Source organism: Boleophthalmus pectinirostris, unplaced genomic scaffold, assembly GCF_026225935.1.
Source record: "Boleophthalmus pectinirostris isolate CB_2022bp ecotype Guang Dong unplaced genomic scaffold, ASM2622593v1 HiC_scaffold_10, whole genome shotgun sequence".
NCBI classification, from domain to species: Eukaryota; Metazoa; Chordata; class Actinopteri; order Gobiiformes; family Gobiidae; genus Boleophthalmus; species Boleophthalmus pectinirostris.
Window position 1 is genome coordinate 18,376,225 of NW_026570971.1, and position 27,834 is coordinate 18,404,058.

Sequence of the window (27,834 nt, forward strand, 5' to 3'; positions counted from 1 at the left end):
TATCAAATTATTTTGTTACAGCGCTACAGTTTTGTTGCTTGTGGAGTGAAAGGAAACTCATTTATGCAACACATTTGACATTTTTACAGTTTTGTTGATTAAAATGTTTGTGTTTTATATGAACTTTGGACAAGAAGTGGTTTAACAAAGACTTTTAGTATCACAGCCATGATTTAGCCTTTATTTTTTATTGAACCATATCGAATCGATTTGAAAGATATTATATCGAATCGAAAATGCACTGTATCGAGATATGTATCGTATCATGGCCTGTGTATCGAGATATGTATCGTATCGGCAACTCCTTAATGATACTCAGCCCTATTTTTAAGTAATATCTATCCAGCATTTATCCCATTTTGGGTGTTTTCATTGCTAAAACATACACTGAAAAACATACAATCTTACAGTGAGCTGGGTCTTCTCCCCTTAGATGGTGGTGTCTCATGGAGAAAGAAAAGTGAAATGCCAAACTGTGGAACATTCCTTACCTGGCTAGACAGAACCACACACTGAACCACACAAATTTAACTAAGATGAGTAGGTCTGGAGCGATATCCTGTCTCCCCGGGTGTGATTGATCAGCGGATTAACCGATCAGAAAGACTCACAGTCAATATTATGGTGGTTAAAAAAACAAAGCAAAAGAATTTATATATTTTGTTCTGAATTATACAAGATTTCTTTGGGCCAGATGTCTTCACATTTGAGAGACATGTGCTACAAATTAGCAGCAGTTGTTGTTGGAGTGTCCCAAGTTAGGACAGTGGTTTGTCACGCTCTATGGTCCAGTTCCAGATGCTTGTGGAAAAATGTAGAAGGAACTGGCTGGTCACGTAAGAATATTCTAGTCAAAGCAAAAACACAAGGTAATAGATCATCCACTAGAAAAGTTACATATTGTAGCTTTAAAGGGACAGTCTGACATTTTTGACATAGGGCCTCATTTCCTAGTGAGCCAGAGTGTTTTAAGTTTTTAAAATATTCCATCCAGTCCTTGTATTTGCAGAGGTCACTGGTGCTAGGCTAGTGCATGTCAATGGCCATAGTTAGCCTGCCACTAAAAACAGTCTTACCCACTCCACAAAACACCCGAAGAAAATCTATCCAGACTCTCCATGTGAATGTCTGTGTCTATAGAATAATGTTTGAAATAAAACTAACCTTGCATTGCATGAATCATCACATGTTGAGGGACTATTTTCTCATATGGTAAAGGAGAAATTAAATTTGCCAACTGGACAAAGTTTATTTGGTCGAATACGTGAAGACTGCAGTGAGCGCTACATTGGATGCCACAAAAGGATGTACCAACACAGACGAGAGAGCAGCAGTGGACCTCAGTCTGCCGCACATTTCCACCTAAAAGCCATGGGCCACTCCTTTGAGGACAGTGAGGTACAGATCTTAGCCAGAGAAAAGAACTGGTTTGAGAGGGGACTTAAAGAAGCTATTTTTGTTAAGAAAGAGAATCCTTCTCTAAACAGAAATGGAGGACTCAGACATCATCTGTCTCCTATTTACAACTCCATCCTCAAACCTAAATCAAAACAAACAAACAAGAGAACAATAGTGGTAGCCAGGTTAGGTCCAGAGGTGTGAAAGCTCCCCATCTTAACAAACCAACCTTGCATTTTTAGGGATTTATATCTAAGCAGCAGCAGCAGCAGTGAGTTGTACTTCCTGATAGAAAGTTTGGCAGCAGCAGACTGATATATGAGAAAATAGTCCCTCAACATGCGACGATTCATGCAATACAAGGTTAGTTTTATTTCAAACATTATTCTATAAACACATATTTACATGGACAGTCTGGTGTAATAATAGATTTGCTTTGGGTGTTTTGTGGAGTGGGTAAGGATAACTATGGCCATTGACATGCACTAGCCTAGCACCAGTGACCTCTGCAAAACTGAATGAAATATTTAAAAAAGTGTTTCCACACATTTGCAACACTCTGGCTAACTAGGAAATGAGGCTCTCTGTCCAAAATTCCGAACTGTCCCTTTAAGTCCTAACAACAGCCATGTCAAAGCCTGTGTCCACATGACTGAAATGTTTTACTTTGTCTCTATCCACAGAGCGACCTCTCATGTCCTCTGCCTAAACCTTCACAGCTCTCAGACAAAGAGGCTCCAAATAATAGACTTCCTCAGCATGTGCTCCGTGGGCTGTCACTAAAGCACCTACAGGGCTGTCTGTCAGGTGACACCTTCTACATGTTTCCTCTGCAAAGATCTCATTGGCTCTTTCATGCTCTCAGGTGGAGATGAACATGCATTTTCTTGGAGCAGGGTCTTAGACAAGAGAGGTGACATTTGTCTCTTTATAACCAGAAATAGACGAAAACCAACCATATATGCGAAACAAGAGTAACTCAAAAGTAACAAAAGTTTAAAGGTGCACTATGTTAGTTTTCTGCTTGTCTCCATGGTGATGTTAATGCTTTCACTGGTTGAGATTGAACTCTTGCGTCAATTCAGTTAGAGGTATGTTATCATTGACTATTAGAAATACTTTAAAAACATGCATTCTTACAGTGAGTGGGATCAGCTCTCCACAGATCTGACCTGTAACTTTCCATGGTGGAGTTTAAAGGGCCCATGTTACGCTATTTTCTGGTCTGTTATAATGTAGTTTCCTCATCAAAAACATACCTGGAGTTGTGTTTTGTTCATTCACACATGTTTAACACACAAACTCTTTTAATTGAATTGAATTATCATTTAATTTCAGCCCTGGAATTGCCAATTATTACTGAACAAAAGCTAAAAAAGTATCTGTTAACTTGAAAATTACTGCTTCATCATTTACATCATAAGGTGAAACAGAGCATTTTGAGCTTTGACGATGACACATGTAGGAATGTAACGATATCCAAATCTCTTGGTATTTGATATTATCACGATATGCATTTCACGATACGATATTTATTGTGATATTTTGAAGAGGCTGATATAATTATAGATGGAACACTTTTTTGCTTTTAAAATACCTTGACAAGATTTTGATGCAAATTATTTCTGTCAAAATCCCAAGAATTCAAAAACATATAACTTCATATTGTCTGCACTGAAATGAATCATGGGATATGTAGTTCCCGATGTTCATAAGCTGTTGCTTCTATAAAACCATGTATTTAAACAAAGAAACTTGTAATTTGATATATTGTGACAGTCCACCATATTATTGTGAGACTTTTGACGGTACGATATCATGATATTTCGGTTACTGTTACATCCCTAAAGACATACCAATAGTAAGTAGTTGCTCAAATGTACGAATTAAACAAAACACAACTCCATGTTTGTTTTTGAGGAAGTAACAACATTCTAACATGGTTAAAAGCTCACACGAGTCAATTTACCGTAGTACAGGACCTTTGCTGCCATACAGTGGAATATTTCAGACATCTCTCTGGAGACAAGCAGGTGGCAGATCCTACAGAATAGTTAAATAGTGCATCTTTACATAGACTCAATTCAGATGCTATGATCTTTTAATACAAATACATGTACCATATTTTTCGGACCATAAGTCGCTCCGGAGTATAAGTGGCACAAGCCGAAAAATGCGTAATGAAGAATAATAAAATATATATAAGTCGCACTGCACTTTTTTAGGGAAATGTATTTTATAAAATCAGAGACCAGGAACCAACATCTTGAAAGCCAAGTTATAGTAACAAAAATAGAACAGAGAACAACAGACTGTTAATGTCACATATGAACAGTTCTTCAGATAACTATAACATAAACAACAGAACAGAACAAGTTTACCAAACTCTCCATCTCACTCCAAATCACTAAATCCATTGAATTCTTCATTCTCGGTGTCACTTCTGAGCAAATCCGTGACCTCCGGAGGTAAAAGGAGCGCCACTTCCTCTTCTGTGTAGCTGTCGTCAGACTCAGCATCAGTTCCAGTAAGAATTATTCCGGCGTTTCTGAATCCCAACAGGATGTTCCAGGCTTTGTCAATCCATCCAATGACTTTCAAGAAAGTTACATGGTGCTCCCTCCCGGTTACCGTGAAGCTGTGTTCTTCATCCCCCACTTTTGTCAGTTCCTCACATGTTTCTTGCTCTCTCCAAACTTTCTTTCTGCTGCTCAATTACTGAATATTTCACTACTTGCAGCAGGACAGAGGCTCTTTCTGCAGGATACATGCGCAGTAGAGTGAAGTGACAGTGGTACAAGAGTAATAGGAGCAGCAGATACTGACACACAAGCCTAGAGCCTCTCGCGACTGTCAGTGTAAAAATTTAATATATAAGTCACAGGACCACCCGAACCATGAAAAAAGTGCAACTTATAGTTTGAAAAATACTTGTACTTCACATCAGTAGCCTATATTACAATCTCAAAGTACCTTGGCCATTTCTACCCCCGCGCTCTTTGTGTGTCAGTGAAACCTCATGTATTTGTTTAGGAGCAGAAACAACCAAAGTGTTGTCCAGCAGTGGGCAGTTTGCCAGCTTACTCCCTTCAATCGTCAAACCTTATTGTTCGGTGGGCCCTCTTGAAACCGCTCACACACACACGCACACACACACACACACACACACACACACACGGTTCAGTCTGCATAAGCCTATTCCCCAGGGCAACACAAACCATTCAAACGCCTGTCTTTTGGTCTGGAAAATCCCAAACTGAGATACATTTCTTAGTGTGATCCGCCTTTTTTTTCATGTGTTATAATGGCTCAATAAACGCTTACAGACCTCAAACTTGGCTAGGAAGAAGTATTGCTAGAAAGCCCTTAGACGCTGTGCACTCATGACATGTATACAGTCCTAGAAGTGGCTGCCTCACAAGCTACTCTGTAAATTCTATTATTTTATGACCATTGGAGCCATCTGGTACTCCTTAGTCTCGCTCGCGTGTATGCCTCCAAATGTATACTGTACATGGGGGATATGAAGAATGCATTTGTCTAGTATTCTGAAATGAAATGTTTATATTGTGTGGGAGGAGGATGAGAAAAGCAGTTCAGTGAGTTTATGCAAGGCCACGAGACAAGACACAGTTCTGTTTCTCAGAGCATAAAAACATAATGATAAAACTACTGAAATAAGACTGATAGTTGGCCACGGCGAATGGAAAACAACTACAGATGTATTTTTTTGGTTATGTCTCAATAAAGTACTTCAATCCAAGGGCCACGTAGTATGTCTGCTGCTGACACCCTTATAGTAAAGTTAAAGTAAAGTATTGCTCACGGTGATTTATTTTATTATATTTTTGATGAATGTTTTTCAGAGGTCAAACTTTAAAAAAGAAAATTTCTTCTTCAGAATCCAAACTGTTAAAAATGAGCTATTTTCAGAAATGGTGTGAAACAGTGCCCCCTTGTGTGCAACCAGAGATCAGCACGCAAAACTTTCAAAGAGAAATTTATGTAGATTAAACTGTTCCAACTGTTTGCAGGGATTCTATAGGACTATATGATGAAAATTCATGCTTTTCACAGTTTTTCTTCCATTTCTTCTTATTATCAGTATAAATACAGTCCATGCTTAGGGCCCCAAACCCATAAAAACAAACAATAGATTGTAAAAGAGCAAATTCCCACAAAGGACTTCAGACATTGTAAAAGCAGAGGTGACGTAAACCTTTATGGGGTGTATATTTAGATGGCAATTGTCACCTGGAGGCTAACACACACCTCTGTCTTATCAACACCCATATTGTGACTGGCTAATGGTGCTGCTAACGTTTCCAAGTCTACTCACAGAAAGGTAGCAGAACTTTATTCACAGTTACAGAGACTTTTCAATGTCCACAAGACAGTTCTTTTGTGTTAATAAAAGTACTGTAACATCAACCAGTGAGACTTCCTGCTTGAATACATCTAAGTTATCACAGGCTGTACCAAACCAGACCTAAAATAAATTATTAACTATTAACAGCTTTATAAGCAAGGCAACTGTTATTTTTTAAACCACGACAATGACCAAGTGAATGCAACATAAATGGTTGTATTAAATGGCACTGCCCTCTGCTTAAACAATGGAGATTTCAAAAAGCAATAGTAGTTTGATTTGTCCAATGACAAGCTTTGAAAATGTTCTCCCTCAGTGAAGCCAGGCCAGTCATGGTTCACCACTTTGTACTCTCCTGGAGCAAAGCTAAAACCTCAGCAGCCACATCTGGCAAATTCTTCCCTCACATCTGTTTTGGATATTAAAGCTGTGCACGTCCATACAGTCTGATAGTAGCCCACATTTCAGTTAAGAGACCAAAGAAAGAGAGGGAACGGCAAATGTGTATGGAGATGGAATTTAAATTTCCTGCAACATGTTGTATTCATTTTGTAGATGAATGTCCATTAACGTGCTTATCTCACTGGAGATATTGTGATGACTGTGAGGTTCTGCATACTGAATGTTTTATTTTATAGGCATCACACTGATGTACACTGTAATGAGTTACACACTAACCAAATAAAAATACATGTAAATAAATTTAAATTATAACAAACAAACAAAAAACCTAAAATGCATTATTTTCGCTACTAGACTGTTTCTCCATCATCTTTTTCTTCCAGTTTGAAATTAGCTCTTTATTAAATTATTTCAAAGACTACATTTAAAAATGTAACTGTAAATCTACAAATCTGATAAGACTTCAGCCATTTATTGATCGATGTTTTTTCGTGTATTTCTAAGCAGTGCAACAGTGCCCTCTTGTGCCCAGTGAACAATCTCCACTCAAGACTTAAATGAACATAAATATGCTTTCAGTACTGCTTTATGTCTGCACTTGCTACTTTAAATGTATCAACAAAAAACAAACTCAGAAACAATTACTTATTCTTTAAATGATTTATATCATGCATTCTTTACCTTTACAAAATTTAAACTTCAAATAAGACTTGAAATGATTATTTTTCCAAAAATAGCAAAAAAGAAATCATTATCACATTTGTACCACTTTTAAAATGCTCTGTACAGTGATTTGTGTTCTTTGGAGAAGTAGCAGAGGCGACATAAGGCAACCAGTATGTATCAATTATAACAACATCTTTGAATAGTTAAAATGGCTAGAGCAAACTCACATGAACATGATAATACTGTCTGCTATCTGATCACCTGCCATTTAGTTTCTCAATAACTCCACGGATTAAAAGGTAAACAAGATTATGTAAACTGGATTACAAAAGGTGGATCTGTAACTGAGGAAATGATTTATGCAAAATAAAGACGACTGTTTTATCACCGTGACTTGGCACGTAGGTTTGACTAATCCACAAAGAACTACACAAGATGCCCTGCCCGAACATGAAGTTGCAGAGTCATCCTTGGGTATGTAGTTTATATGTTTGTACTGACTACAGTAAGACTTTAAAAAAACAAGCACAACCTACCCTAAAATGAACTTCTCCACAATATCCAGCACCATTTGATGGTCAAATAAGTTTTAAAAATTCCTAAGGCAAAAGCACACAAAATAATGGATATTTTCAGATTAAAGGGCTCACAATATATTTGGTCAAAAATTGATTTGGTACAAACTTCAGGTCATGATTTGTGTGCGTAATCATGAAAACAAAAAACAAAAACACTTTCGATTGTTTTCTGAATGTACTGCAACTACATCAAATGTAATGTAGCCTACACTACAGTATTACAGTCTCTTTTTAAGACCACATGTTTTGGACTGATGAAATCCCTGTTTTATCCCAACCTGCAAAGTAACATCTTCATGAAGGCCTTGTATTTGGTCAAGCTCAAGCTGTCTTCTTACAGACATGGATGAAGTAGCAGGGGGCCTTGGACTGGCCTGGGACATAGGTCTGAAAATCTCCGTAGACATTGTGTTCCAGTTTGCCGTTGAAAGCTTCGTTGAGCAGGCCTGTGAACTGCTCCAGTTTGTGAGGGTAATAGGACAGGCGGAATTTACTGAAAAACAGAGACACATTAGAAACTCTCACAGACGTTAATATTGTAGCAATGATAGCAGCTGGCAAGTTGGCAACTTTGACAGTGTGAAAGTTTATTCAATATTTCTTTAGCGTTTTAGAGTGCAGATAAGTTCAAATAAACAAGATGGAAGTTGTATTTACATCTCGTGTATACGAATCCTCTTTACAGTTTTCAATGTTTATAACCATAATCACTTGTAGCCAATTCTTCTAACTATCCTTATACACATGTAAATTGCATTCAAACAAACATTAATGAGTCATTTTTGCATAAAGGCAACATGTTACAATGAGCACATTTAAAAGTTTTACCTGAGCTCCGGAACCTTTTGGTTGTCCTCTTGAGGCACTTGAATGGTGTAGTCCAGAGTGATCATGTGAGGCTTACTGTTCACCCATAGAACAGAGGTAGTGATGTCCTGAGTTAGATCACTCTGTAACACAAAACATTTCATTTTAAACAGCAAAATATACTCTAGGTCAAGTTGGAGCTGGTATGTCTATAGATAAAATAATTGCATGTACACAAAGTTTTTGGAGGCAGAAGATGAACGCAGTGGGACCATGAGAACAGACTGGGATTATAATGGTATATGAAGTGGATTTTCCTGCACCATCTTGAAGTTTACTTAGTATTTATGCTTAGGAGTTCCAGCTGGAGAGAGCGTACTAGTTGATTAAACAATATGGAGTCTGGAAAAACATTGTAAATAAACAACATGTGTGTGCTATGTTGTTGTCTCCAGAGATTTAAATGTCATGCCGTAGAGAGCAGTTAGCTTTGGGTGTCTTGAAGACGCTATATAAATCCAATGCATTCTTATTATTAATCGTACTCTTCTCTTATCATTATTATTATTATATGGACATTACAATTCAGCACTTGTACATGTTGTAGATGAACTAATTTCCTTCATTAAAATGTTTCCTACTGTTGAATCTTTTACATACTAATATTAGTTTCTCTCCTCTCTAGTCTGTCATATTCACAATAAATGTTGTTTTATATATGAAAGTCAATCTAGCATATGGTTTAATAATTGTAACTCTTATTCGTCATGTAAGATTAAAGAGCCTACATTATGGTATTTTTTTCTATGTATATTTCCTCATCAAAAACAGACCTGGAGTTGTGTTTTGTTTCATTCACAAACACTGCATATTTAAACTGTGTTTTTGTCTCAAACAAAAAACACTGTACCACCTTGTGATGTCATATGGTAATACAGGAAGTGCTCCATTGTGTTTTTAACTTCTGTACACCTTCAATATGACAATTTTGTGTAATATAGGACCTTTAAGTGATACCAAAATACAGACAAAACCACAGAAAGTATCTACCTTGTAATAAATGTTTTTGCCTTGAGGTGCCTTTCCAGTCTCCAAGATGTAGTCGTAGTTACGATGGTCAATGATGAGAACTCCACCTGGTCGGACCATACTGGCAATGTTTAGAAGGGCTAATTTATGGTCACTCTGGTCCCCTAATGCCAGCAAATACAAACAATCACAATTACATATTTACACAATGAAGGAGAAAAGAGGTGTAGAGAAAATGTGCTTTTTTGGTTTATACCTTTAAAGTCTGGTAAATGAGCGAATGAATTGCCAAGGCAGATAACAGCATCAAAGCCATCCCCTGGTTTCTGCAAATCCTCTGGCAATGTTAGCCAGTTGGCTTCCTCAATCACTAGGAACAAAAAGCCCATAATTTCACATAAAAGTACAATATCACGGTATACTGGAAAAAATGATATTATATTGAAATTGGTTGTACCCCATTGGTCAAATGCAGGTTCCTTTCGTCTCTCCCATCTTGCCTTCAGTGCATACTTGAGCATTTTGTCACTGGCATCTACACTCGTCATGTTAAAGCCCTCCTCCACCAGCATAATGGAGTCAATTCTACAATGAAGAAAATACAAATAAATCGACTGACTTGAACAACTTGAACGATGTATATTTATACAAAAACTGTTTTAAGCCACAAAATACCAATGATACCACTCACTCAATTACTCACTTATTGTAGAATTATTTTTACTATTATGAGATAAAATACGCTGTCAGAGGAGTTGTTGAGCTTTGAATTCAGGAGTGGGATTCAAAGTTCTTTCCTTCACTAATTTGAGTTAAATATATGTAACACTAAAAATAGTAAGGCCAGTTGTAACCTCATTCCACTGCAAGCATGTGCCCTTCTAGTAAACTGGTGCACTGGACTCCTGCTGTAGAGGCCAGTGTTAGAAGACCATCTAACAATGTAACACATTTTTTATTAAAGTCTAAAAAATCGTATACTAATAGATGATTATTAGTATACGACTTCTAGAACACATAATAGATTTTCCTTCCATTTTCCCATTAATTGGGTCACTGAGATGTGCTGTGTTGGTAGGCCCTGACCCTGGTGGGTCCAAAACACAGATATACTATCAGGGTGAGATGCAACTGCTGCAAACCAGTTTAAGTACAAATTACAAGACTGATCCACCACTGCCTCTGGTTTATTTGCATGCCAAGTCCATAAATAACAAGTGTAAAATAATTTTACAGCCCAAAACCTCAACAACATAATGCCATGTAATGTGGTGGTGGCCCGACTGGTTTATCACTCCCAGTACAGTGGGAACTATGACACTCCAGGATTGACAAACAACGTGTCTAAACATTGTACCAGCGCTGCGCCCAGAGTGTGCATGACTGGTGCTACGTTGCACTTTTCATTCACTTTTCTGTGGCCTAATCCTGATTTTGTCAGGAGTTCTGCTGGTTGTAACAGGAATTACGCAGTGGCCATAGCTTTTAATTGAAAATGCATTGGCCCATTATTGTACATAAGCTATAGTTGGCACATCTATTTGGGTACATGGTTCATGTAGCTGGTTTTGCAATAACGCAGTATTTAGGTCATCAAGTACAACACCAAAATAAAATCGAAGTAATGCCAATACCAATCGTAGCCCTTGTGATCGTACATTCACAGTTAATATAAGAGATCATGTGTGCTGAAATATCAGGAGGCCGATACACCGAAATTACAGAACATAATCAATGCAGTTCAATGAGGCGTTCACGTTCACTCCGTAAACTGTAATTACCCAGTTCCGCAGGCTACATCCAGCACACGCTTCACCCCGTGCTCCCTCAACAGCGACACCACCCAGCTCTTGTACTCCTGTGTGCGGCTCTGAGTGTCCCCAATGTACAGCTGCCACACTTTGGCCGCTTTCCCATCGGCATATTGGTCTGGAAGACCCTCCGCGGCCACACCGAGGGAGCGGGTCCTGAACACGCTGTCCACCGACAACGACATGCTGCTGCCAACAGTCTTCAGAGACGGACCTAAACAAGTGTGAAAACAACAGCTAGCTGCCTTCTTAGCCACACTACCAACGAGCTATTGGTGCACACTTATGTCTCCACATGCTAACCTTCACTTGTTATTATTTATATGAGCTAAGTAGGCAGAAAACTTCAGCCCAATGACGCGTAGTCAGAGATTCACGCCTACTCTCTCATTGGCTGTAAAAGGGGGAAGTTCACCTCCACTTCCGTGTTTACGGCTGCTCCGTTTACCTCATGGATCTAGGTTTACCTCTTTAAACTCGAACAACTTAAATGTGCAAAATACAATTTTACAAAGTAGAGAGAGAACAAATCTGAAGTTATTGCCACCATTTAGAAAGAAACTAGCCTATCAGCTAACAGAGACCTTCCATGGTTTGATCTAAAAATAGAAGTTCATTTTGAGATTATTAACATATTACGTGCTGCTGTATAACTCAGTGTGGGGCATTTATGATGCCTTCCAACAAATTAGGGCCTAGTAACTCCTCCTGATGTGATTGGCTGCAACCCCATAATTACCAGCAGCGGTGAGGCAGAGTCAGCTCGAACCAGAGCAGTCCAGATTGGATCCACCACACTTTACATAATGACCACCACACAGACTGTGTTATCTAAGGGTTGACCTAGTGCACGAAAAAAAAAAAAAAAAAGCTCAATTGCCACTCTTTTGGTCTATTTGTCTTGTCAATATTCTTGAGCTTACAGGCTAGGATAGGATAAAAATTATAAAAGTAAAAACAATAAAAAATAAAATGAAAACAATAGAAATAACTAACATTTTGCTAAAACCCAACCACCAGAGGGCACAGTCTTTTAAGGACATATATTACATGAAATTGAGACTTGTGAGCTTTAAGCCATGTTATAATAATGTTTCCTCCTCAAAAACATACCTGGAGTTGTGTTTTGGTCCACACATGTTTGAGTAATCCTTTATTATTAGTCTGTCTACATCCAAAACTCTAAATTCTCTGTTCATTAGAAATGGGAAATTCCAGCGCTGAAATAAGCCAAATGATTCTAGAGAAGATGTGTAGCTTTTAAAAACACACTGGAGCACTTTCTGTATTACTACATGACATTACAAGGGGGATCAATGTAATATGGGCTCTTTGATGAGGAGGCTATGAATTTAGATTAAGTGATGTTTCTTCATCAACATTATGTGCAGAGTGATACTGGCAAGTGTGCAAAAGAAATAATCAGTGTGTTTTTATTTAACAATTTCACAAGGCTACATTGCATAGTGTTTGATATCAGTGCAGAATGAGTCATCTTATTGCAACAGTCCAGTAAAAATAGCTTTTTACATTAGTTTTGACATTGAGTATTGATCTCCTTAGTGACTGTCACTTGTGTGGAGTTTTGTTGTGCCCTCCTCTGCCTCTTGAGGGCATACCACCTGACCACACATACAGAAGCAATCACTAACAGGACTATGAAGATCCACAGCCAGATAAACCCTCCCCTGGACAGAGAGGAAACCTTCAGTGTACTATTTTTAGGCTCTGGAACTATTGGCGTAGTAAAGTCCACATATCCACTGTCATTTGTAGTGGGTACACATTTAACTTGATCCTGAAGAACAAATCCTTTATAACATGAGCACTTAAAACTCCCATATGAGTTTTTACACTTCTGTGCACACTGCTCCATCTCACATTCATCTATATCCTCGCATACGTGTTCATTCTTTATATACCCAACAGGACAGGAGCAAATCGACCTATCCATTTCGTCACACACAGTAGGACATTTCTGTTGAGTGCAGTGGAGTTTGCATCTTCTTGGATCTTCAGGGTCTGGTGCATAACCTTCATAACAAGAACATCTGTATCCATCTTTCACCACATGACAGTTGTGCTCACAAGGGCCATCTGAGCAACCACTGGCGCTTCGAAAATAATCTTGTAATTCTTGGATTTGGCATGCATGCTCGTGGTCAGTCTTGCACAAAAATCCATCTATTTCCTCCAAGCACGGTCTCTCTGTCCACTTTAGGTCGGGGGATGTTGACACACAGCGTGGAGAGCACAGCTGGACGTTATCTCCCCAGAAGTTGAACGACACATTTGAAGTCTGACTGCTGCTTGCCCATCTGTAACCTCTCAGCGGAGCAGAAAGGTCACTGCATGTTCCGTCTGGTAAACTTAACCCAATCCAGAAGTTGCCGTAGCCTCCATAATCCAGCGTGTGTAAGATGTCGTCATTTGCCACAAGTGAGAGCAGCTCCCCTTCGCTCCTCCGGCAAATTTCATCAGCTGTCTCAAAATCCACTTTGACTCTGTGCACGGTTACACAATAGCTTCCAGTGCAGTGGGGTCTACAGCAATCAGTCTTCTCAATGGCAGTAGAAAGGAAAGCCAACCAAAAAGTCATTGCTATTCCTTTCAGTATGAGTGAGTGCCACAGAAGATAGGCCATGTTGTAATGCAGTAGTAGATCATATTAAATTGTTTAGCTGTTCAGAGTTGGGAAAAACATTAGAGCTCAAGGCTGCCTATTCAGGAAGCAACACCCTCAGTATAAGCACTGGGATTTGGACAGGAAGGAAGCAAGATAATGGCCAGCTACGTTCTGACAAATGTGTGCTCATGGGAAAACACATGGCACAGAAGTTCAAGTTGAAGCTAGAATCCATACTTGATTGCTTAAAATACGTAAGAAAGGATTAATAAAAACTGGTGTATTGTTTTGTGTGATTTATTTTTGTAGTCTAGCCCCAGCGCAGATACAGCAGAGTATGTGCGTGAGCTTCTTTCACTGTCCAAAGTTTTCAAAGTTTTTGTCATTTATACAACACATTATAGTTGTCACAAAGAGATTTACAGAAGTGTACAGGGACAATGACATAAGAAGAATAAATAAATAAATAAATAAAATGTTTCAGTCCTTGTATCATGTGATTCTCAAAATAAAACCAAATATAAGAAAATGAAAAAACAACAATTTTCTTCAAATCAAAATGAAAAAAAAAAAAACAAACGTTAATTTGTTTTTTCAATTTTCAATTTTGTGTTTAAATGAATAATGGAAAAAACTGATTTGTTTCCCTGTCTGTTTCCCATTTCTGTGACTTAAACTGCAATACCGGACTTTTGCACCGCATACGAACTGAATCAGGACTGAACCATAACTAAAACAGGACTAAATAGGACTAAAACAGGTCTAAAACAGGACTTAACCAGGTCTAAACCGGTCTCAGTCCCGGTCCCAGTTTCCTGATCACCCGACTCACCCGACACTCCTGGTTTAGTCCTGGTTCAGCTCTGGTTTAGTCCTGGTTCAGCTCTGGTTTAGTCCTGGTTTAGTCCTTGTTTAGTCCTGGTTTAGTCCTGGTTCAGCTCTGGTTTAGTCCTTGTTTATTCCTGGTTTAGTCCTGGTTTATGACTGAGACCAGTACCAGACCAGGACTGAGATTGGGACCATACCGAGACCAGACTGGGACTGAAACCAGAAATGAGACTGGTTTAGACCTGGTTTAGACCTGGTTTAATCCTGGATTAGTCCTGTTTTAGTCCTGGTTCAGTCCTGGTTTAGACCTGGTTTAGCCCTGGTTTAGTCCTGGTTCAGTCCTGGTTCAGTCCTGTTTTAATCCTGGTTTAGTCCTGGTTCAGTCCGTATGTGGTGCAAAAGTCTGGCATTGCAGTTTAATTCAAGGAAAACAGACGTTATCCATTTTTAAATTTTTCATTTAGACACAAAATCAAAAACTGAAAAATTGTCTGTTTTATTTTTATCTTAGTTTTGGAGACAAATAATGAAAAAAAAGTTGTTTTTTCATTTTCTTTTTTTTTGGTTTCACTTTGAAAAACGTTGAAAGAATGACACACGGATTTGTCTCAGTAAAAAACTATTGCAGGCACATTTTAAAGTTTTTGTGTGTTTGCTTGTCCCACTTATAGTCATATAGCATGATATATTAGAGCATAAACTTGTAACTTGTAACTAATATTAAACTATTGTTTTAAATTTCATGAAAACGTAAGTGGAAAAACAACAGATGTTATGGGATGATACTTGTTTTTTACAGCAGGTGGCACACTAAGCCATCTTTTCAACTATACTGTGTGGGAGTTCACAGTTCAGAAAAATGTGATAGTCAAAGCATCAGTAGCCTGGTCTTCTACATTTAAATCACTTTTATTGAAAACAAAACAAAAAACCATGAACCATTTTCAATCAAACACATTAAAGGTTGAGATATGTTGTTACAGAATTAAAAAAACAGTAGAAATACACAAAAATAGAGTCACTCAGTATATGATATGTAACTATATATTACATTATTCTAGCAGACTTAACACTATTTTCATTTGTGCAAACCTAGATATGTAGCAGGTGTTTAGTTTAATAAATACATTAACAGCAGTTTTTACACATAAAATCCTTATCAAATATTACGGCAGGTAGGGGTGTAATGATATCAAAGTCTCACGATACGATATCGTCATGGTATGAACCTCACGGTACAATATTTATTGTGATATGATTGTGGAGGCTAAACAGTTAAAACTGTTAATATGTTACTTTTTCCTCTTAAATTTCCTCTGATGGTGCTTTCTCAACTGGTTCGCCTGTGTTCAGCCTCACATTTTACTATGTGTGGTTTTATGTATTTTAGCATGTTAGTGTGTATGTAAGTGTGTGTGCATGTTTGTGCGTGTGTGTGTGCGTGTGTGTCTGTCCGGGCTGTTTGGTTGTGTAGTCAGACAAGTGTGGGGGTTGGGTGGGTGGAAGGAAATGTGGGGTTGTTTTTAATCACTGTTCAGCACTTTGTTTTACATTTTTGTATGAAAAGCGCTTTATAAATAGTTTTTTTGTTTGATTTGATTTGATTTGATTAATATGCCTTGACAAGACTTAATCTAAACAACTAAGACTTAAAAGTGCTTAGAACTGTTATTTCTTCTTGTAGTCTACACTGAAATGGAGCAAAGGATTATGGTCTATGTAGTTCCCTAGCTATTGCTGTATCATAACTCTTAATTCTATATATTGTGATGGCCCATGATATTACTGTGAGAACTATGACGATACAATATCATGATATTTTGGCTAGTGTTACATTCCTAATGACAAGCCATCATTGAGAGGTCATAGGTCATCTGTGGGGATAGACTCATACAGTTTCTCCAACCGAGGGTCCAAGCCTGAGGACACCCAGCAGTAACCATCTGTTGCAGTATTCTTCTTGACTTCTTTTTTAACCTGATTGCATCTAACAGCTAAAATACCCACAGTGATAGCCACTAGGACCACCAATGGAATGACAGACCCGAGAACGCAGATGATCACCCTGTTATTGAAGGATTTGCTCAGACTTGTGGCTAGAGACGTATCCACTGGGTCTTGATTGTGGGTATCATTGAAGTCTGGAGATGGCGCGTTTGTGTGTGGAGATTCGTGTTGTAGTTCAACAGTGCTGCTCAAAGACTCTGTAAAATTTTCCTGGACATCTAGAACGACTGATGACTCTGATGGAGATTCTGAAAGAGATTCTGGAAGAGATCCCGAAGAAACATCAGTGGGAAAGCACACTCCACTGCGGTCGACCTGGTAGCCGCTCGGACATGCACAAACAAAGCTCCCCCTGGTGTTGACACATTCAAATTTACAAATACTACCCAAGCATTCATTGATATCTTCGCATGAATAACCATCTTCTGATAATTTAAAACCATTATTGCAGTCACAAGAAAATGAACCAACGCTATTCGAGCAAGTGTGTTCACATTTAGAGGTAACGCATTCGTCGATGTCCTTGCAATGTCCATGAATCATCTCAAAACCTTCTTCACAGCTACAGATGTAACTCCCCTCAGTATTGACACATGAACCTTCTCTGCACACTTCTTGCGATGCACACTCATCGATGTCTAAGCAGGAGCGCTGATCCGAGCTCAGTTCCATCCCGTCCGGACAAAGGCAGGTGAACCCCGTTTCTCCCATGATGCACTGATGCTGGCAAGTGTTTTCAGAGCACATGTTTTTCAACCCACAAGAAACTCCGTCTTCATTAAGTTCATAACTGTTATTACATGAGCAAGTCACTTCTTTTCCTTCCTGTTTGCAAACATGTTCACAGCCGCCATTTTTAATAGCACAACTTCTGTTTGTCTGGCAAAAAGGACCCGGTTTTGACCACGTATAGCCCTTGTTATGTGCATTACTGCACAGAATGTAGAAAGGTTCCTGGCCATCACACATGATATCAACATAGGTCCCGACTGGCAGCAACTTCAACTGGTAATTTTGAGATTCCTTCGAAAATGGGACGGTGTAGGTTATTTGTCCTGGTCCGGAAATCGTCAGAGCTTTGCACATTCCTTTGAAGTAAAACATGCACACATAAGGAAAAGGTTTTAAGCAGCTGCCATCAGTCCATTTCAAGTGGCTGTGGCTCATTGGGTTATAGCTGATGCTGACACATCTTTCATGGCAGGTAGAATGTGGCTCCCTTCCCCAGTTGGAATACTCGGAGTCCTCTGCACCTGACACCCATTTGAATCCTTTGAGTGGTTCCTGGGATATCACACAACTTTCTCTATGCAGTTTCAGTCCAATACGGATTTTAAAGTGTTTTTCCTGCAGTGAGATCTGTGATAGAAGCGTCTGGAGTATGTCTTCCTCCTCTTTGCTCCTTATCGTCATTAGATAGCCGCCATTGTTGTTGCAGTTCGTGTTGGCCTCCACAAATGAAAGTCCATCCAAGTGGAGAGTGAAACAGGCATTGGAGGTACATAAAGTTTCATATTCTGCGTTAGAAAAAGTCAACATCAGTAGAAAAATCAGCAGCATACTTGCAAAATAAAGTCAAAAGAATCTAAAAATCCAGGTAGATGTTGTTGACCAAGCTGTGGTGGTACACTCATGGCAACAATGCGGGAGTTCTAATGCCAACAGTCATGCTCCTTACGACAATGTGAGGTACACATGAGACTAACTAAAGACGGAAAAATGTTTCGCAGCAGATATGGGATCTTTTCTCTCTCTCCCCCCTGACCAGTTCCGTTACAGAGCCAGAAAACAATGGCCTGGCCCGTTGTGTTTTGACTGCCTCTCCAGATGTCTCCGGCCAGGGCAGCTTAGTGACTCGCTGATTGTAACACCTCACAATGTGTGAGCATGAAACAGCCAGAGACAACGTGACGAATGGATGGAGGGAATGCAGTAGCTGAGACAGAGCATGGGGCCAGCTGATTAAGGAGAGTGAGCAATGAGTTTGTGCTATTGTTAAGATCAGAGGTGGAAGAGGTTAGCTTAACTAAAAATAATCATGCTACGTCTACTTGTTTTTTCTATGTACTTGTTTTTTCACTCTGCACTAGCACATTGAGTTTGTTCTTCAAGTAGGAAATGCAAGTGAATATAGTGGTTGAAATTATGCCAAAAAAAAAATGACTATCAAAAAGTGTCTTGTACCAAAAGAAAGAAAGAAAAAAAATTAAATACATTTTTTGCCAGCTACTTGAAATGTTGTGCTTAATGTTAATGCTTTGCCCTAAATGTTACACAGTGTAGCACTTTTCAATTACAGTTTTTTTTTTTTTTGTAATTGCTCACATCTGACCTGTGACTTGGCCTGGCAGTGTCACCGACTTTATCCATAAACATAGACATATTTAATGTCATACTGTAGAACATTTCATGCAAATAGCATAACATTTCCAAATAGTATTAAAGACTAGATACCCAGCTGTCAAAGACAACCATACACCTTTCATTCAATCTAATCCAATCCACTTTATTTCTATAGCACATTTCACAAACAGCTTCCAAAGTGCTGCACAGATACATACTAATAACAACAATAATAAAATAAAATAAACTCAGATTTAATCATACTAGTCTTAAAATAATAAAACCAGTAAAATAAAATAAAATAAAAGCAAAATCATAGAATAGCAATAAATAAATAAAGCCAATAAAATACATTTAAAAACAAAAACACATGAAATAAATAAAAGACACAGAGGACCACACAACTCACACGGTGTTAAAAGCCAGAGAATAAAAGTGGGTCTTAAGAAGAGACCTAAAACTCTCCACTGTGGAGGCTGTTCGGATGTGGGGGGCAGAGTGTTCCAGAGCTTAGGGCCAACCACAGAGAAGGTCCTGTCCCTCTGGTTTTAAGTCTCGTTTTAGGCACCACGAGGTAGAGCTGAATCTCGGACCTCAGAGCTCATGCGTGGGTGTAAATTTGGATGAGGTCCCAGACGAACTGTGTGGCCAGAACATTCAAAGCTTTAAAAACAAATAATAAAATCTTAAAATCAAACAATGAAATCTTAAAATTATATAATCTATTACTTTTACTAGTTCTGTTAATTAACACTTTCATATTTACATGATGCTTCTCATGGAAAACAATTAAGCAACAGAATATCTTTTTTACTTCTAGAAAAAAATAGAAGGAGATCCGAGACACTTTGACTTGTCAGTGTGGCAAGACCGGCTTTGAGGGTCTAGGCTGCAGGTGCTCTTACCTGGCGTTCCGTGGCGCTGTGCTGGTGGGCTATTTAAGCGCTCCCTTCTCAGTCGTTCCCCCTTTTGGCTCACACGCTCTTCCGGGCCTCTCCTTGTGGCCGCTCTGTCCTCCAGCTCAGGTAACGTTCACTTGGTAAATTCCATGCCCGTTACATCAAATTTTCTATCACGTTTCCTTTTAGTGTCGCTGCTTGGCCGGTGCTCTCACCACATCTGTCCCTCGCGTCTCCGAATCACGGAGCACCTAGGGCGCGCTTTCGTCTCCCTGATAAGGTAATGCACGCCCGATACTCCTCCACTCATTCATCCGTGCCCATACTTTTACCGGTGTCTCTTTGTAGCTCCACGGGTGAGCCGAGCGAGTCCCTCTCCATTGCGCTTGGCGGTGCGCCGCCGTGTCTCTTAAACCGCGGCGGCAGGTAACCAAACCCTTATCACGTGCTACCTGTGCCAAACCACTATAAATTGTATGTTTGTAGCGTGTGCCGGTCCACGTTGTCTGGACCACTTCTGGACGGCGTTATCCTGTGTAGTTGCCTTTGATTCAGCCTGGGGATTACGCACCGTCACCTTCAACCACGGTATGTTTAGCCCAGATCCTTGCACTGCAGGCTCCGATCTTAATTCCAAAATTTAATTTTCTAGGTGTCAGCGGGGGCCTGCAGCGGCGTGAGGACACCACCTCTGCTGTGTTTTGTTTGCTGTTTTTTGTTTTGTTTGCTGTGTGTTTGCTGTGTTTTGTTTGCTGTGTTTTGTTTGCTGTGTTTTTGTTGCTGTTGTTTTTTGTTTTGTTTTGTTTTGCTTTTTGTTTTATTTTGTTTTGCTTTTGGTTTTATTTTGTTTTGCTTTTTGTTTTATTTTGTTTTGCTTTTTGTTTTATTTTGTTTTGCTTTTTGTTTTATTTTGTTTTGCTTTTTGTTTTATTTTGTTTTGCTTTTTGTTTTATTTTGTTTTGCTTTTGTTTTATTTTGTTTTGCTCTTTTTTGTTTTATTTTGTTTTATTTAGTTTTGCTCTGTTTTGTTTTATTTAGTTTTGCTCTGTTTTGTTTTGCTTCAGTTTTGCTTCGGGTTTTGGGGTTTTGTTTTGCATTTTCAATATTGTGTACTCGTTCTCTCACTGTAGTGTTTTACTGTTTGCTGATTTTTATGGACGTAGCTACTTTTAAACCACTTAAATCTGTCTTTTAAAATAGAAAGAAATAAAGATTTGTGCAAATGATGGAACCTGGCTCTCTCTCTTAATGATATGCTTACCTGTGGGCCTTACATTTAGATTTAATTTCCCCAAACTACTAGCTTTGGGTGGCGTTGTTGTTGCAGCAACTCACCATAAAACTTAACATTTCCCGGAGTGTTGAACCCCTCGGTTGCCACATTCTTGGCGTTGTTGGCAGGATATATCAAAGCAGAGGCCCAGGTTCCATTTAAATCATGATTATTGTGGCTATGGAAGACCAGTAGTGCTATAGAAGAAAAAAAAATATATAAAAATTTTGCTACTTGCTATCGGTATTGGGTGTCATCCAGCTCCATGCTTATTGTCTTGCATGTTTATTTGTTCTTTTTTTTGCATGTTTTAGTTTGCTGTGATTTCTTTTGATTTTGTTGTGATATATTTTGATTTGCTGTGTATATTTGTAACTGTATTAGCAGTAAGGTGCTGGAGTAACTGGTTTGTCCATCTTTTATTGTGGTGGCAGTTCAAAACATTAACTTGATTAACTACTGCTTCAAGATCGTTGTACTCTTGAATTGCACTGTCTTGTCGAATGTCAATTGTAATTCCTTTTTGATTAATACATTCCTTTTTTTCAGAAGCAAAACAGCAGTGGGTGGTGTGTGGGACCTTCCTTTTTTTGTTAGATTTTGGCTGAACTTGCGCGTCCCAATGGAGGAAGAGCTAGAGAACCTCAGGAACCAAATAGCTCAGCTGACTGCCGATAACGACAGGCTGCGTTCAGCGCAGGCAACCTCCAGTTCTGGTGCAGGTCCTTCTACTGCACTCACAGCTCAACCTACTCCTCGCGCCGATAGGTTAGTATTCATACCTCGTGATAGGAGATGTCCAATGTTTAGGGGGCACACTGGCATCGGCTTGGGTGAATGGGTGGAGGAGGTTCGGGCTTGCATGAGGGCGCGACACCTGTCACGGGCAGATCAGGCTTTCTTCTTGTACGACCATCTGGAAGGTGAGGCCCGTAATGAGATCAAATTTCGCTCCGAGGAGGAACGAAGCGACCCAGAGGAAATGATCTCTATCCTTCAAGAGTTGTATGGGTGCTCCGAATCGTATGTGGCCTTGCAAGAACAATTCTTTTCCCGGAAGCAACAAGAGGGGGAGACATTACAGGAGTTCTCTCTTGCCCTGCTGAGCCTCATGGATAAGGTTAAAGCATGTGCTCCCGCACCTTTGTCAAATGCAGAGTCCTTGTTGCGCGATCAGTTTATTGAACATGTACTGGATGGTTCATTGCAGCGCACTTTAAAACAATATGTTCGCCAGGATCCCACCGCGTCTTTGCTTGTGGTCAGGGGGGAGGCGATGAGATGGGAGCGCAAGGGTCTGCCAGCTGGCATGCGCGGGCGTAGTAATTCAGTGCCTGCAGCCTTTGGCCTTCAATACGCCGTGCATGGGGAACCATCACTGACCACTCGCCACGCCCCAACTGAGGTAAGTGAGGTGAAAGAGCTTCTGAAAAAGCAGCAGGAACAACTTGATCTGCTGACCAAGAGTATCGCCCTGTTACAGGCTGCGCAGGTCGGTCCACAGCGTAGTCGCTCACCGCGTCGGGGCCCCATTGTGTGCAATCGTTGCCAGCAGTCTGGCCATATCGCCCGACATTGTGATGGCCTTCATGTCCCTAGTCAATGGGAAAACCGACCCACACAGTGCCAGTTCGGTCCCCAGGCGGAAAACTAGCGCCACCGTGCTGCAGAGCCAAAGCTCGGGTGGGGCATCCACAGGCTCAACTAGTGTGTTTAAGGGTTTGGCAGATGCACCCAAGTTGATTGCGTCCTGCCCACATATCGATGTGAATATGGCTGGAACGACTGTGCCATGCCTAGTTGATACAGGATCAATGGTGTCTACTGTGACCGAAGGGTTCTTTCGGCAGTATTTTGAGCCCTGGGGGGAGGAACGCTTAAAGGCTTGTCATTGGCTCCAGCTCAGAGCAGCCAATGGACTTGAAATCCCCTACATCGGCTATTTAGAGTTAACTGTTGAGCTCTGCGGTAAAATGATGCCCCACTGTGGTGTTTTTAATAGTTGGGGACCCCCCAGGGAATGTTTCCCCACCAATCCCTGGAGTGTTGGGAATGAACATTCTTCGGAAATGCTACCAGGAGTTATTTGGACAGTTTGGACCGTCTCTGTTCAACACCGATCCCGTGGTAGCATCCCCTGCTCAGTTGGTAGACGCCCTCCAAAAATGTCATGCTGCGGACCTGCAGCCTTCCCCAAAACAGCCAGGTAAGGTTAAGGTGCAGGGAAGGAGGGTCGTTCGAGTCCCAGGGGGTGCTATGAAGATTGTTGCTGCTACCTGTTCTGAGCGGTACTCCAGTACCACAGCATTGTTTGAACCCCTGGAGGCTGGTCTGCCAGCAGGTTTGTTGGCATCACCAGCCTTGGTTCAGGTGGTCAGGGGTACCGCTTATGTTCCAATTGTCAATGTTGGTGACAATGACGTGCTGCTTTATCCTCGTACCCTAGTAGGGACACTGGACGATGTCACAGTGGTGAGCCTTCCAGCAGGGGTGACAGAGGTTCCCCCAGTGGCTGCGAGTGTCTCCTCACAAAACTGCTGCTGCTCCAGCTGCGGACCTGTTTGCAGAAATTGACCTGTCCTTCCTGTCCCCTGAAGAACAGGTGAAGGTGCGGTCACTGCTTAGAAAGTACACCTCTGTGTTTGCTGCAAATGATCAGGATTTGGGTTGTACCAACCTGATCACTCACGACATCCCCCTACTTGGATGATGTCCCGGTCCGGCAGCGATACCGCCGCATTCCTCCATCGGAATATGAGTTGGTGAAAGAGCATATCAATCAGCTCTTGAAAGCACAAATTATTAGAGAGAGCTCCAGCCCATATGCTTCACCTATTGTCTTAGTCCGGAAAAAGGATGGCAGCATTCGTCTGTGCGTTGACTACCGTCAACTCAATCTGAAGACCCAAAAGGATGCTTTTCCGCTACCACGAATCGAAGAGTCACTCGATGCTTTGACAGGGGCCCGCTGGTTTTCCACTATGGACCTGGCCAGCGGGTATAACCAAGTCCCTGTTGCAGAGAGTGACCGGCACAAAACAGCTTTCTGTATGCCCTTCGGTTTGTTTGAGTGGAATCGTATGCCTTTTGGGCTCTGCAACGCCCCCAGCACCTTCCAACGGTTGATGCAACGTGTCTTTGGGGACCAGCAATGCCAGTCGCTCCTTCTTTACCTGGATGATATTGTTATATTTTCGTCCACGGTACAGCAACATCTGGAGAGGCTGGGCGTGGTGCTGGGGAGGTTGCAGAAAGAAGGGCTCAAGGCTAAACTGAGCAAGTGCCGTTTCTTCCAGCGGGAGGTGCACTACCTGGGTTATGTGATCTCCGATCAGGGAGTTGCCACGGACCCCAGCAAAATTGAAGTAGTAGTTAACTGGCCTACACCATCCACGGCTACGGAACTCCGTTCCTTCCTTGGATTCGCCAGCTACTACCGACGTTTTGTCGAGGGTTTCGCCAAACTGGCTGCTCCCCTACATCGCAGAGTTGCTGAACTGACTGGTAAGAAGTCCAGGAAAAGGCCCGTCCAGAGTGATGCTGGACCCTGGACCCCAGAATGTCAGCAGAGCTTTGAGGCTCTAAAAGCCAAGCTCACCATGGCTCCGGTACTTGCCTACGCTGACTTCTCCCTCCCATTCATTTTGGAGGTTGATGCAAGTCATGCTGGATTGGGGGCAGTGCTCTCCCAGGAGCAGGAAGGGAAGGTGCGGCCTATTGCCTACGCCAGTCGAGGGCTGAGTCCGACTGAGCGTAATATGTCCAACTACAGCTCCATGAAGCTTGAGTTGCTGGGCCTTAAGTGGGCTATGACTGAGAAGTTCAGGGAGTATCTCCTAGGCCATAGATGCATGGTCTATACTGACAACAACCCCCTGAGCCATCTTGCGTCTGCCAAACTGGGAGCTGTTGAGCAGCGTTGGGCCGCCCAGTTAGCTTCGTTTGATTTTGAGTTGAAGTACCGATCAGGTAAGTGTAATAAAAACGCTGACGCTTTGTCTCGTCAGCCTGGCACCACTTCACAGGTATCGGCATCCAGGGCCTTGGGCACGTGCTTGCCTGAGCAGTTGCAGCAAGCTTTGCAAGGAGTAGCTACACGGGCAACACAGTCTGTGGTGACTGTCCTCCCTTATGTTGCCCCTGCTGACCTCCGGGAGCTTCAGCAGTCTGACCCCACCCTTCAGGAGATCCTGACCTTCTGGCAACAGAATCGACAGCCCACTCGTATAGAGCGACAAGCCCTTTCTTCCGCTGCCCTTGTAGTGCTGGCCCAGTGGGACCGCTTGGTTGAGTTAGAGGGGCTGCTGTATCGGCAGGTGTTTCGTCCTGATGGTGGTGGGGCTGTGTATCAACTTCTTCTGCCCAGAGCCCTTGTTCAGGATGCCCTCACCCAAGTCCATCAGGAGCATGGACACCAAGGTATAGAAAGGACTTTAGCCCTGTTGCGTTCCAGGTGCTATTGGCCTGGTATGTCCCGTGAGGTAGCCCAATGGTGCCAGGCTTGCGAGAGATGTCAGTATGCAAAGGACAATCAACCTGTTGCGCACGCGTTCATGAGCCACTTACTGGCCTCGCAGCCGAATGAGATTGTTGCAGTCGACTTTACACTACTGGAGCCAACCCCTGATGGTCTGGAGAATGTGCTGATAATGACCGATGTTTTTAGCGAATACACCTTGGCCGTCCCAACCCGCAACCAGCTCGCCTCTACAGTGGCGCAGGTCCTGGTCACGGAGTGGTTTGCGAAGTTTGGTGTGCCGGCTCGCATCCACTCCGACCAGGGCCGGAATTTTGAAAGTAAACTCATTCAGCAGTTGTGCAGCTTGTACGGGATCATCAAGTCTCGCACTACCCCATACCACCCAGCAGGTAATGGGCAGTGCGAACGCTTCAACCGCACGCTGCACAACATGTTGCGTGCGCTGCCTACATCCCGTAAGAGAGACTGGAGTTCTTGCCTGCCTCAGGTGCTGTACGCCTACAACACCACTCCTCATCAGTCTACAGGCGAGTCGCCCTTCTTTTTGATGTTTGGGCAGGAGCCGCGACTGCCGATCGACTTCCTGCTCAGTCGGGTGCCAGAACCTGTGGGGGGAACTGTGCATGAGTGGGTGCAGGAGCACCAGGCACGCCTTCAGGTGGCCTTTGATGGTGCCAGGGAGAGACTACGCTTAGCTGCTGCACGCAGAAAGGCAAATCATGACCAGAACGTAAGAGAGGTGGTACTTAAGGAAGGCCAACTGGTGCTACTTCACGACCACAGTGCCAAGGGTCGTCGAAAGACCCAAGATCTGTGGGGCCCAGTCACCCATGTAGTGCTTCAAGCCCCAAGAGAAGGTGGTGTTGTATACACTGTGGCCCCAGTGGATCAGCAGACCAAAGTGAAAAGAATACACCGGTCCTTGCTGAAGCCCTTGCATAATAGTGACTCTCCGGCTCCCCTACCGGTCGTGAGTCCTCCTGTTGCACCTTCAGCTCCAGTGCCGGACGACGAACTGTCCTTTGAGGATGACTTATTTGTGCAGGTGTCTGCCTCACCGCCAGCAGCCTTGCTCCCTGCAGTAGTGGTGCCGCCCCCACCCTCTCGGGCCTCTTTATCGCAAGTTTCTAGGGCTCCAGAACCATCAGCGGCTCTTCTTGCTCCTTCGGCTGGCCAGGCGCCGTCTGCACCTGAGCCAGCAACTCGTTGTTATCCTGATCAGGTCACCGTGCGCAGGTCTACTCGGTCAACAGCTGGCCACCACCAAAATCCCCATCATCTTCCAAGGTCCATAGCTGGACAGCCATCTAGGGGAGTTGATGTGGCCGAATCGTCATCTAGGGCCACCTATGGTGTTTAGACCATGGTGCTAAGATGCATCTCTTCATCGTCGGGTCGACGATGCAAACCGGGGGGGTAGAATGTGGCAAAACCGGCTTTGAGGGTCTAGGCTGCAGGTGCTCTTACCTGGCGTTCCGTGGCGCTGCGCTGGTGGGCTATTTAAGCGCTCCCTTCTCAGTCGTTCCCCCTTTTGGCTCACACGCTCTTCCGGGCCTCTCCTTGTGGCCGCTCTGTCCTCCAGCTCAGGTAACGTTCACTTGGTAAATTCCATGCCCGTTACATCAAATTTTCTATCACGTTTCCTTTTAGTGTCGCTGCTTGGCCGGTGCTCTCACCACATCTGTCCCTCGCGTCTCCGAATCACGGAGCACCTAGGGCTGATAAGGTAATGCACGCCCGATACTTCTCCACTCATTCATCCGTGCCCATACTTTTACCGGTGTCTCTTTGTAGCTCCACGGGTGAGCCGAGCGAGTCCCTCTCCATTGCGCTTGGCGGTGCGCCGCCGTGTCTCTTAAACCGCGGCGGCAGGTAACCAAACCCTTATCACGTGCTACCTGTGCCAAACCACTATAAATTGTATGTTTGTAGCGTGTGCCGGTCCACGTTGTCTGGACCACTTCTGGACGGCGTTATCCTGTGTAGTTGCCTTTGATTCAGCCTGGGGATTACGCACCGTCACCTTCAACCACGGTATGTTTAGCCCAGATCCTTGCACTGCAGGCTCCGATCTTAATTCCAAAATTTAATTTTCTAGGTGTCAGCGGGGGCCTGCAGCGGCGTGAGGACACCACCTCTGCTGTGTTTTGTTTGCTGTGTTTTGTTTGCTGTGTTTTGTTTGCTGTGTTTTGTTTGCTGTGTTTTGTTTGCTGTGTTTTGTTTGCTGTTTTGCTTTTTGTTTTATTTTGTTTTGCTTTTTGTTTTATTTTGTTTTGCTTTTGTTTTTTTGTTTGCTTTGTTTTATTTTGTTTTGCTTT

General features: G+C 42.0%; 3 protein-coding genes across 3 annotated transcripts; all 3 read right to left on the minus strand.

Annotated features, from left to right (window-relative positions):
* Positions 1–5,738: 5,738 nt before the first annotated feature.
* Positions 5,739–11,445, minus strand: gnmt (glycine N-methyltransferase). Its single transcript, XM_020919622.2, has 6 exons — positions 11,031–11,445; positions 9,707–9,834; positions 9,506–9,619; positions 9,271–9,413; positions 8,242–8,363; positions 5,739–7,906 (listed from the first exon to the last, which is right to left on the minus strand). The coding sequence occupies exons 1-6, from the start codon at positions 11,243–11,245 to the stop codon at positions 7,735–7,737; spliced, it is 894 nt and encodes a 297-aa protein (XP_020775281.1). The 5' UTR covers positions 11,246–11,445; the 3' UTR covers positions 5,739–7,734.
* Positions 11,446–12,251: 806 nt separating this feature from the next.
* On the minus strand, positions 12,252–13,783 carry LOC110155645 (thrombomodulin-like). Its single transcript, XM_020919793.2, has one exon. It carries the CDS (start codon positions 13,702–13,704, stop codon positions 12,592–12,594), a length of 1,113 nt encoding a protein of 370 aa, XP_020775452.2. The 5' UTR covers positions 13,705–13,783; the 3' UTR covers positions 12,252–12,591.
* A 1,638-nt stretch (positions 13,784–15,421) lies between these two features.
* LOC110155609 (complement component C1q receptor-like) lies at positions 15,422–18,300 on the minus strand. The gene has a single exon (XM_020919745.2). It carries the CDS (start codon positions 18,079–18,081, stop codon positions 16,378–16,380), a length of 1,704 nt encoding a protein of 567 aa, XP_020775404.2. The 5' UTR covers positions 18,082–18,300; the 3' UTR covers positions 15,422–16,377.
* Positions 18,301–27,834: the final 9,534 nt, after the last annotated feature.